Below are 12,214 nucleotides of genomic sequence, written 5' to 3' on the forward strand. Positions count from 1 at the left end.
CTAGTAGACGAGCCTGAAGTAGCAAAAATTACTGAACCAAGTGTGCTGAAGTTTTTGTTTGTAATTGCTGAACTTCAGCATGTTTTAGCTGAAGTTTTTCACGTAAACTTAGTGTTGGTTGAAGTTTTTGTTTGTAATTGCTGAACTTAAGCATTCTAGTAGCTGAAGTTTTGTTCTCTATTTGCTGAAGTTTTTGTTTGTAATTGCTGAACTTAAGCATTCTAGTAGCTGAAGTTTTGTTCTCTATTTGCTGAAGTTTTTGTTTGTAATTGCTGAACTTTAGCATGTTTTAGCTGAATTTTTCCACGTAAACTTAGTGTTGGCTGAAGTTTTTGTTTGTAATTGTCGAACTTAAGCATTCTAGTAGCTGAAGTTTTGTTCTCTATTTGCTGAACTTCAGCATGTTTTAGCTGAAGTTTTGTTCTATATTTGCTGAACTTCAGCATGTTTTATGCTATCATGTAATTGATTTTTTGTACAGATAATAAGTTTATCATAAGTAGAATTAGTAACTTAAAAAACTAGATAAATGATTTAGCACAACAGGTTAAAATGCATTAATAATGTACAAAGCTGAATCCAACAAGTTACAATCATCTTCTTCAGAACTTACTTTAGAAAATTATTTATAATTTGTTTTTAAATAATAGATAAACATACTTATAGCAATAACCCACATGAACTGAAGTTTCATAGCAGCACCAACAACATCAGAAGAAAGAAGAAGAAGAAGAAGAAGAAGAAGAAGAAGAAGAAGAAGAAGAAGAAGAAGAAGAAAACGAAGGAGGAGAAAATGGGCTGAGGTTGTTTAAAAAGTGGGTACAAGTTAAAACTTTTAAAAAAAATGGGTATAGGTTAAATGGGGGCGACCAAATAGGGCGCCCCGTGCAATTTTTACGGGATCAATGCCTAATACAGACAAGGAATTTTTACCTCCTATAGCAAAGGTTAACACCTTATTTATTTTAAATAAATACCTTTTAAAAAAATTATATTCTATAGATACCTTTTAAGGTTTATAGTAAAATATTTAATTTTGGTTACCTCGTAGCCCTAAGCCACTAAATACGCTAAGAAGTTACAATATTTTCTTTCTCTCTCTACTTTGATACATCTCATTCTCTTCCCCATCCCATTAAAATTTTCGATACTCTTCCTCTTCTCTGTCTACTTTGAGAGGAGTTTTCTCTCTCTTTTATATCGATTCCATTTCAGAATCCTTACAAAGTTTGGCCATACACGCACACGCACAGTTGAATCAATTTCCTCAAAGAAAACAATTATGTCGTTAGCTTCAGATCCTTCAAAAGATTCTAGATCTACTTATTGTCGTAAACAGAAGTCTCCCGGTCTCCTATGTTCCAATTTTTTGAGCTTATACAATCAGGAAGGTATTGAAACCATAGGGCTTGATGATGCTGCACGGAGATTAGGGGTGGAAAGACGGCGGATCTATGATATCGTGAAGACCGTCCCTGCCAATTGAAAAAATTGAGATATGATGTTGTAGGATGATTTTCTATTAATATATGTCAATGTATTTTCATATATTTTATTGTATTCATTGTCTTTTTTTTCATTGTAATTCAATGTATCTCGTTGTATTCCATGTATTTCATTGTATTCACTGTCTTTTTTTCTCATTGTATTTCAGTGTATCCCGCTGTATTCTATGTATTTCATTGTATTCACTGTCTCGCTATATGCCATGAATGTATTCATAAGTTTTTTTTAATTAATATAATTTATGTATTCATATGTATTATATAATTTTTCTGAAGATTGCTATGTTTTTGGGGTATTTTTCGGTTGAGAATCTTTTTTATAACTGAAAATACAAATTTTGTGTGTTGTAATTGAGTTTGTTGAGTTATATTAGGAGTCTATTATGTTAATTGATTCACTTTCCCTTATAAAGACAGTGTCATCCCCTATTTCACACCGTGAATACAGTTGAATACAATAATCTATCCAGTTGTAATCCCATGTTTCACTCCATGAATACAGCCGAATACAATAACTGATTAGCTGGACTTCCCTGATTCACGCCTATTTTTGCTACTGTATTCATGAATACAATAGCTTAAATACATCAAATACATCTTATAACCATATAAAAGGTATCTATAATCCGTAATATAGCAAATGGTATCTATAAATGGCTAATTACTACTAAAAGATAGTGCTTTATGATAATTTCCCTACAGACAACACCCAGTGGTCACTTGGCCCAACAAAAGTTGAACCCTTGAAATGATGAAGTCCACAATAGGTTCAGCTAGGGTCTTGGCCTGCCAATGAGCCCAAACTTCTTGGGTTGGCCATGCACCAAAATGCCAAGAAAGCACAATCCTTATTTCTTCGTGGAAATGATACTAGGTAGTCACTTTTAAGCATGTTATTTAAAATATATTCACAATTTATAATGTATATAAAAATTAGCTAATTTGCTCAAACTTCAAGATACGACGTCCTGAAGTTTAAACCTCGAAGTTCAAACTTTAGGACATCGTGTCCTGAAGTTCGAAAATTGTGTACAGAAATTCGAATTTTATGTTCTGACCTTTAAATTAGTAGTTCAGAAATTATAATACTTAGTCCTGAATTTCAAATTAGCATTTTAGAAATTCAGGATACTTAATCTTAAATTTCAAATTAGTAGCTCAAATATTTAGGACACTAAGTCATAAATTTCAAATTAGCAACCTAAAAATTTAGAGATACAAAAAATTCAAGATACTTAGTACTAAAGCTTTGGTGAATTGACTAATCTTTAAATATATTATAAATTATGGATATATTTTAAATAGCATGCTTAAAAATAGTTACTGTTGCACTTCACCCTATTTCTTCTCTGGGCTCAAACATTCTACAAAACTACAACCAGCCCAAGAGGCCAGCTGATCAATTGATCATTCTCTCATACAGATGAAAAAGAATTTTCAGTAATATTAGTGGGAGATGTTATATGGTCTTTTTTCATAGAAATTAGTAAACTGTAATATGGAAAATCACCAAATGAAAACATGAGATCATTGTAGAGTCATTTTTCCTTCACAAGGCAATTGATACTCCTAGGCCGAAATTATGCAGCTTGGTAATTTTTTTTCTTTATGTATATATACTATATGTTAAATTTCTTTAACCTTTTAATTTGTTTATTTCTTTATATTTTATATTTGATTCTCCCTAATGACAATCCTGACTCCTCCGCTAGCACAAGAAGGAGGCCACGCTATTTATATTGGCTTGTTTTACTTCAGCAATTTTCTTAGTATAATGTATAATTTGCTTCCATATAAAGTTCAATATGCTGATATTTTTAATCGTATTTCTATTGTGCTCTTTCCATATTTACCACATGATTGAAAACACAAGTTTAGCATTAGAAGAACTCAAGAAGTGCGATACACTGCTAGTCAACAAAACTAATGAAACTGTGCTTAATTCCCATTTTATAAATGAAGAGAAGGCTAAACTCTTCTTGCTTCTAAAAGGACACTTGCTTTTGTCAGGGACAGAGCTAGAAGTTTAAATATGGGTTCGATCCAATCCAATAGCTTTTGTTTAAATATTGTATTTGTGTTACGGAGTTTTACGGACACCATTTTTAAAGAACATAAGACTGAAACTGAAAAAATGGCAGTCCGTTCACTCTTAGAGGTGGCCCTTGAGTTCAGTTGCTTTTGGTTTAATATGGTATTGATAGCAATAGTTGTTTTTCCAGTTTGTCGTCGGTCCTCGATTATAAATTCTCGTTGACCACGACCTATAGGAACCAGACTATCTACCGCTTTTAACCCTCTTTGCATAGGCTCGTGCACAGATTTACGTTCAATAATACTAGGTGCTTTCACTTCGACATGTCTTCGCTTGTTTGCACAAGGCATCCCGCATTCATGCAGAATTTGAAAAAAATTCGTACCTCAAAGGATGTAACGTAGACCACCTGCCCTAAAAAAGGACTGAAAAAGAGAACACTTCCAAAATTTCCAGCTTTGTTTTAGTAGCTACTAGCTAGGTCATGTGAGAGACATTTGTATAACATGAATTACAATGAATATTTTCTTGAATAAGTTTGTCTTCTTCCTCTCAAAGAACCATTATCACATGGACCAATTAGCTGTAGAAAAATTAGACCCACTAAACTTGATGAGATAATAAAACTACAAACTTTTAATGAACCAATAATAGAGGTTTAATGGCCCCTTCAATAATTTAATGCCCTCTACCCCTCTCTCTATGGTATAATTTTTGTACATGTAGACAAATATTTCATATTCATTGACCCTATAGGTGTCTAATATGTTTATCCTATATAGCTAATTTCAGTTTCTTTAATGCTCTTTCAATTAGTGATGTTTTATATTAGTAATTTGAGGAGGGGTGATAAAACAATCCTTGCTTTATCAAATATGTTAAGCTATGGGGTCCACTTCCAATCAAACTTTTTTTTAATTTTATTTTTCCAATCATACAATTAAACTTACCTTTTTGTGTTCTAACTGTATAAAAAAAAGTGAGATTCAACCTACAACTTCTAAGGCAATGATGGAGTAACTCATAACTATTTAAATCTCATTGGGAACCCATGAAGAGGGATAAGTATAACATTCTTTAATACCCTCTCGTACTTGGAAGCGGATCCAAAATTTAAACTCTATGAATTTAATTTTTAAGGTTTTTAATATTGAACCTATTATATTTTTAAAGTTATCGGTTCACATAAGTTTTATACTCCATTTCAGAAGTTATGGATCTTTAGCCGATGGTCTATCGGAAACAACTTCTCTGCCCTTCCAGGATAAAGGTAAGGCTCCTTACATCTTACTCCCCTCATACTTCACTTATGAAAATTTACTGAATTTGTTGTTATTGTTCAACAGTTATGGGTTCAATTGAATCTGTCACTATAATACTACATCCGTTCCGGCTCATATGTATGTATAACCTAATTTTCAAGATTTAAACCTGAATATTTAAAAAAAAATTCCCCTTTTTGACCACGACAGGGAGGGACAGGAGAGACTACTTCAAGTAAAACTTTGGACTTTGAACAATTGAATTTGGTGCTATAAGACGAAAATAACCAACGGCGCACCAAAAAGAAAATTATTAAATATCTTAAAATGGTATATATAATTGATTATTCTTATATAATATATCATACTGATAACACTTTGACTGTATACAAGACTAGAAGTGTAGCTAGTTACATCTTTTTTACTTAAGTGACGATTATCTCTTTGGTCATATTTGAAACATGTGGTCTAACATGCTTAGTAATATTATGTTACGTGTCCTATTAGTGAATAACGAATAATCCTCCAAACTAAAAGGGTGAGTCGGTCTGACTCAAGCGAGTGAGCGAAAGGCATGGCAAGAGAGAGTTCTACTCGCGAACGATCGAACGACCAGCAAGTGATCAAGGACCGATCCTTTTGCGCTAATACTGTTGCGAGACCGGTACTTGACGGCTCACAAGCAACATATAGTCTAAGGTTGTCTATCACGCCCTCACTCTTTTTTTTGCAGGCATTTTCAATTCTCTTTCTAGTATGGTTCCTCCGAACTATAAATTATTTATTATCATCACTCATATGAGATCGTACGATATCTACTGTAGAAAGGTGTCTCCGCCACTATAAGTATAAGTTTTTTTTTTTTTAAAAGAATATTCACATCCCATGAAGCTCGTGGATATTCTTTTTAAAGTCTCATATTTATAAGCTATTTCTCTCTTATTATTCACTTTGATCTGAATTACTTCACACTTTTTATATGGTCACATGAAATAGATGCTCTCACTGTACCTAACAACTAATATCACATGAAGTCTCTTAAATATGTTGGAGATTTTGTCTCTCTAATTGTACATACTTTTTAGTTCCACATCACATGTCAAATTCCCTACTTAGACAGTTAGACTGCTTTTCATTTAGAAGTGTCTTCGCCTTTTGCTTTGTCCCAAGAGACCGATGGAGTTTCCAACCATATGTTTAAATTAAATCCAGTATTTTTGACACACAGAATATACAATAACAACAACAATAAATTCAGTATAATCTTATAAGCGAGGTCTGGGGATGGTAGTGTGTATGCAGACCTTACCCCTACATTATTAACATAAAGAAGTTATTTCTGATAGATCTTCGGCTCAAGTAACTGGACACACAGTATATAAACACAATAATAATAACATATCTAATGTAATCCTACAAGGGAGTACTCTAGGAAAAGTGAAGTATACGCAGACCTAATTACCCCTACCTTGTGTGAGGTAGAGAGGCTGTTTTCGGACACACAGAATATAAACACAGGGTATGAATATATACGTGAAAATTGTTATACTTTAACAAATATTAAATTTTGCACCCATAATTTTAAAAGTATAACAAGACCATTGTTAGGACTATTAAATATTAAAAAATTTAAATTTAAATTCTGGATCCGTCTATATTTGTTCCCCCATCTTAACTACTACCTTCTACTTTATCTTCCCTACAAAAATGGTTGTGTAGTCAAGGGTCCAGACTCTCTTCTCTTCCCCACTAGTTTCATTGGTCTTATTTAAACCTTTTAATTTCTTTCCCAAATGAACTAGAATTAATCTTTTGATTGCCATAGAAAGAGAAGAGGTGATATATATATACATATATATGGGCAAAGATTTGCTATTCTAGAATGGGGAAGCTAAGTTTTGGCAAAGTTTTAGACTGTTTTAGTACTCTTTCTTCTTCAGGATCAGGATCTTGTTTTTGCATCAATGATTTTGGAAATCATGATGATTTGTTAGAAAGAAAGCCACTGATGAATAATTCCTCAGAAGATGAACATTTGGTGAGACTTAAGGATATCATTAATGTGGGACCTCCAACTTTAGCTTTCCATTTGAAGCCTAAGGTATGTTTTTCAATTCCAAATCTTCATGTTCCTCCACCTAAGTGTAAGATCATCTCACTTTGATAGTCAAGTTGCTGTCTCCTTATATAATCTTGGATAATTTTTACGTTATAAGCTAGCTTTCGGATTGAATTAGACGTACAGTCTTATTTTAATACATAACTTGTTCACTCTCGATCAATATGGGACAATCTAACCGGAAAAATGTTTGGCGATTTTCTTTTGAGTTAGTTTGGATACTATTTGTGTATATGATTTGTTTGAGATTAAATGGAATTTCCTCCACCTCAGTGTGAGATTATCCCACTTTGGTAGTCAGCATGTTGTCTCCTTATATAATCTTTGATAATTTTCAGTTTATAGCTAGCTTTTGGATTGAAAGACGTACGGTCCTATTTTAATACACAACTTGTTCACTCTCAATCAATATGGGACAATCTAACTGGGAAAATGTTTGACGATTTTCTTTTGAGTTAGTTTGGACACTATTTGTGTATAAGATTTTTTTGAGACGAAAAGGAATTTCCTCCACCAAAGTGTGAGATCATCCTAGTTTGGTAGTCAAACTGTTATCTCCTTATAAAATCTTGGATAATTTTCATTTTATGAGCTAGCTTTCGAGTTGAATTAGGTGTACAGTCCTATTTTAATACACAACTTGTTCACTCTCGATCAATATGGGACAATCTAACCGAAAAATGTTTGAGGATATTCTTTTGAGCTAGTTTGGACTGTATTTGTGTATATGATTTGTTTGAGATTAAATGGAATTTCCTCCACCCAAGTGTGAGATCACCCCACTTTGGTAATCAAAATGTTGTCTCCTTATATAATATTGGATAGTTTTTATTTTATGAGCTAACTTTCGGATTGAATTAAGACGAATAGTCCTATTTTAATACACGACGTGTTCACTCTCAATCAATATGGAACAATCTAACCGAAAGAATATTTGAGGATTTTCTTTTGAGATAGTTTGGACAGTATTTGTGTATGTGATTTGATTGAGAATTAAGGGAATTTTCATCTTAAGAAAGTGAAATATGAATGTGTGAAGCCTTATTATTGAACTTTGTAAATATTTGGTGTAGGTTGTGGTGCTAAGAGTGTCCATACATTGCAATGGTTGCGCAAGGAAAGTTGAGAAACACGTCTCCAAAATGGAAGGTATTGTCAAGTCACTTGCTCATAATTGACCTCATAATTGATTTATGCAAAGAAAGGTCATTATCTTAACAATAATAGCTTCTATGATTTAACTTATTTATGTATACTGATTTGACAATACATATATTTTTTTATTTGAGTTTAAATTAAATCACTACAAAAAAAAAAATAGAATTAACTACGAGCTTTGTCACTAATATGTTGCTTAATCGCTTGTAGCTAACCGAATCTCTTGATAATCTGTCATAAATAGGATTACTGATGATTTTTTTTATTTAGCTACAGCATTTGACAGTCGGTAATTTCTATCTTTTTAGTAGTGAATGAGTAGTGTGTATGTATATATATATATATATAGAGAGAGACATAATTGTTGTATCGTATTTGTTTTTACATCACCAAATTAGGTTTATTATAGACAATTATCTATTATTGTACGTCATTTTAATTCGACGGTATAAATAATTTTTACACTACAGAAAATAAGCTCTAACTTCTGAGTCACTTCTTATTTATATAAGATGTTGCCCATAAGGCAACATTTATTGCAATTTTGATGTACCAAAATTTTCTGAACCGAAGATTTATCGAAAATAACCTTTTTACCTTTTATACTGAGCTTGTACCTAGTGGTAATTCTAAATGATGTTACTAATGAAATTCATGTCAAACAGGGGTGACAATGTACCAAGTAGACCTTGAAACCAAGAAAGTGGTTGTTATTGGAGACATATTGCCTTTCCAAGTTTTGGAGAGCATTTCAAAAGTAGTCAAAAATGCTGAGCTTTCAAGTTGGAACACTCCACATGATGACTCGTTATAATGTGGAACCTACTCTATATTGAATTCATACAAGTATTAGAGGAAAAGAAATTCATTATTCTCAACGTGACTTCTTATTCACTAGTACTATTTTCTTTTTCAAATCTGCTTTGAAATGTTGTCCTGTAGTCGAGGGTTTATTGGAGACAACCCCTCTATCTTCACAAGGTAGGGCTAAAGTTTGCGTACACATTATCCTCCCCGAAATCTCACTTGTAAAATACGCTGTATATGTTGTTGTATTAGTGGAAAAGGAGGAGGAGATAAAAGAAGAAGAAGAAAAAGAGCTAAAAGTGATTATGATTAAAGAAAAAGGCTATATATGCAATAGTGCAACCACATGTATTCTGTATCTTCAGCATAGAAATGAAATGAAGCATCTGTACATTTGGAGTCATTTGTACAGATAAATTGTACTCCAATAAGATGCCATGTGGTTTGTCTTGTATTATCCATTTATTTTATTTAACTTTCTAGATTCAGCTGTATCAGAAGAGATGAACTGCAGCAGCATTTAGTTTAGTACATATATACTAGTCTCTATATTCGTGCGATGCAGAAATACCTTGTGTCAAACATCAAAAGCAATAAACTTTCACTTGCATATATATATTCTAAAATTACTTGCTCCTAAATTTGTGTGAATTTCATAATCGATTAAAACAAAATGAAGAATATGTAAAAAGTCACTCAATATTTGAATTAGAAGGATATGTCTTCGGGGGGAAAGGAATTAATGGCATAATCATAATAATTTACTCATATTTTTGTTTAATCCTACATAAATCTATAGACTATTTTGATATAAACAATAGAAAATAGAATTAGAATCAAAGACTACCTCTTGATTTTGAAGCCTTACGTCTTTAGGGGAAAAAGGAACTAATGGCCTAATTATAATAATTTACTCATATTTTTGTTTAATCCAACATAAATTTATAAATGATTTTGGTATAAACAACAGAAAAAGGAATTATAATTAAAGACTATCTCTTAATTTTGAAGCCGAAAAAAATAGGCTGCTAATTATGTATTCTCCGCTTTTAAACTTGCTCTATTTTTTTTGTTTGTTTTAGTGTAACCACCCGGCCGGTCGTTTTTAGAATTTACGCCCCGATCCCATATTAACTGCTTTCCCCGTATTTATTTCTGCTATTTTGAATTGCCAGGATGTTCGGTTTTGAATTTCGGATAGTTTTGGGACACTTAGTCCCTAAATGAGAGCTTAAGTCTTGAAAATTTGACCATAGTCGGAACAGTGTGAAGACGGCCTCATAATGGAATCCGATGGTTCCGTTAGCTCCGTTGGGTGATTTCGGGCTTGGGGGCATGATCGGATTGTGTTTTGGAGGTCCGTAGCTAATTTAAGCTTGAAATGCCGAAAAATGGATTTTGAAGTTTCCGGTTCGATAGTGAAATTTTTATCCGAGGGTCGGAATGGAATTCCGGAAGTTGGAGTAGCTCCGTAGTGTTGAATGTGACGTGTGTGCAAAATTTCAGGTCATTCGGACGAGGTTCGATAGACTTTTTGATCAAAAGCGTATTTTGAGAAAGTTGGAGTCCTTAGGCTTGAATCCATGGTTAATTTGAGGTTTCGATGTTGTTTTAGGTGTTTTTAGGATTGGTACAAGTTTGGACAGTGGTATTAGACTTGTTGGTGCCTTTGGTTGAGGTCCCTGGGGCCTCGGGATGATTTCGGATGGTTGACGGGGAGTTTGAGGGGTGTGAGCAGCTGCTGAACTTTGTTGCTTCTGGTATTTCCGCACCTGCGGTTTGGGGACCGCAGGTGTGATGCCGCACGTGCGGAAGAGGAGCCGCAGAAGCGAAAATGGGGAGCATCATCAGGAACCGCAGATGCGGTATACTTTCCGCAGAAGCGGTACCGCACCTGCGGGAGGAGGCCGCAGATGCGGAACCTGGGCGTTTAAGTGATGGGTCGCAGGAGCGACTTTTGGTCCGCAAATGTGGGACCGCAGAAGCGGTCCCAAGGCCGCAGATGCGGAAACTGCTGGGCAGTTGATTTAAAAAGGGGGAACTTCATTGAGGTAAGGAATTTGAACTTAAAACTCGTTCCTATGTCATTATTTCACGGATTGGAGCTAGAAATTATGGAAATTTAGGGTGAAAATTTGGGAAAACTAGGGCTTAGTATTGGAGACCTTTGATTGAGGATTTGATGGACCATTTGAGGTTCGATTTTGGTAATTTTGGTATGAATGAACTCGTGAGAGTGTGAGGATTCTGAAAATATAAATTTCACCTGATTCCGAGACGTGGGCCCGAGAGGCGTTTTGGTCATTTTTACCTAATTTCGCATATTTGCCTATAATTTAATTGTAGAACAGTTACTTGAAGTGTTATTTAAATTATAAAATTTAATTGAATATATTTGGGGCATTTGGAGTCGGATACTCGTGGCAAGAACGTGGTTTCGGGTTGATATTTGAGCCGGTTCGAGGTAAATGGCTTGTCTAATCTTGTGTGGGGGACCTTTCCCCGTAGGATTGATATTGTGATAATTGAAATGCCTTGTACGTGAGGTGACGGGCGCGTGCTTGTGCTAATTGTTGGAAATCCGGTTTTTATTTCATTAAAAATAGCCTTGAATTGTGTTCTTCTTTTCTTGCTTACACTACTTGGAAATTTATCCTGCTGTTAGAGTAGAGAAGCATGTCTACTTGACTAAATTGTTCTATTTGACTTAACTGCCTTATTTGTATTACGTGAAGCATGCTAGGTTAGAATTATTTGTCTGACTTTGGTATGAAATTGATTGAATTGAGTTCTTGTTGCTACCGTGTATTTACTTTGGGACTACGGGACGGTATCCCGGGAGCTCCCCTGTATGCTTGCTTTGGGACTACGGAATTGCATTCCGGGAGATTCCCCTGCACTTTTACATTGGAACTACGGGATTGCACCCGGTAGATTTCCCAGTACTAAGTATTTATATTTGGGACTACGGATGTGGTATTCCCAGTGAGTAAACAGAATTCCATACTCGATCTCATAGATACATATAGAATTCTGCGGAAAGCCGTATTCGATGAAAGTCGTATGTACGGCTTGGAGGGAGATCTTTCATATCTTTCGAGATCCACCCTACAATATGGGGTAAAAAAGCCAAAATAAGTGATTTTAGCCCTTATAAAAAGAAAACTGATTCTTGAACCCCTTTCACGCTCATGTCACGTCGAGGTACTGCAGAAAAAAAAACAGCAAAATCCGATCCAATTTATCGTAATCGATTAGTTAACATGTTGGTTAACCGTATTCTGAAACACGGAAAAAAATCATTGGCTTATCAAATTATCTATCGAGC

At 34.2% G+C, this 12,214-nt stretch overlaps 1 protein-coding gene across 1 annotated transcript; it reads left to right on the plus strand.

The window, feature by feature from the left end:
* Nucleotides 6,491-9,380, plus strand: LOC109226527 (heavy metal-associated isoprenylated plant protein 7). Its single transcript, XM_019391305.1, has 3 exons — nt 6,491-6,903; nt 7,995-8,070; nt 8,745-9,380. The coding sequence occupies exons 1-3, from the start codon at nt 6,685-6,687 to the stop codon at nt 8,891-8,893; spliced, it is 444 nt and encodes a 147-aa protein (XP_019246850.1). The 5' UTR covers nt 6,491-6,684; the 3' UTR covers nt 8,894-9,380.

The sequence above is a fragment of the Nicotiana attenuata genome, chromosome 6 (genome assembly GCF_001879085.1).
Source record: "Nicotiana attenuata strain UT chromosome 6, NIATTr2, whole genome shotgun sequence".
In the NCBI taxonomy this organism is placed as follows: Eukaryota; Viridiplantae; Streptophyta; class Magnoliopsida; order Solanales; family Solanaceae; genus Nicotiana; species Nicotiana attenuata.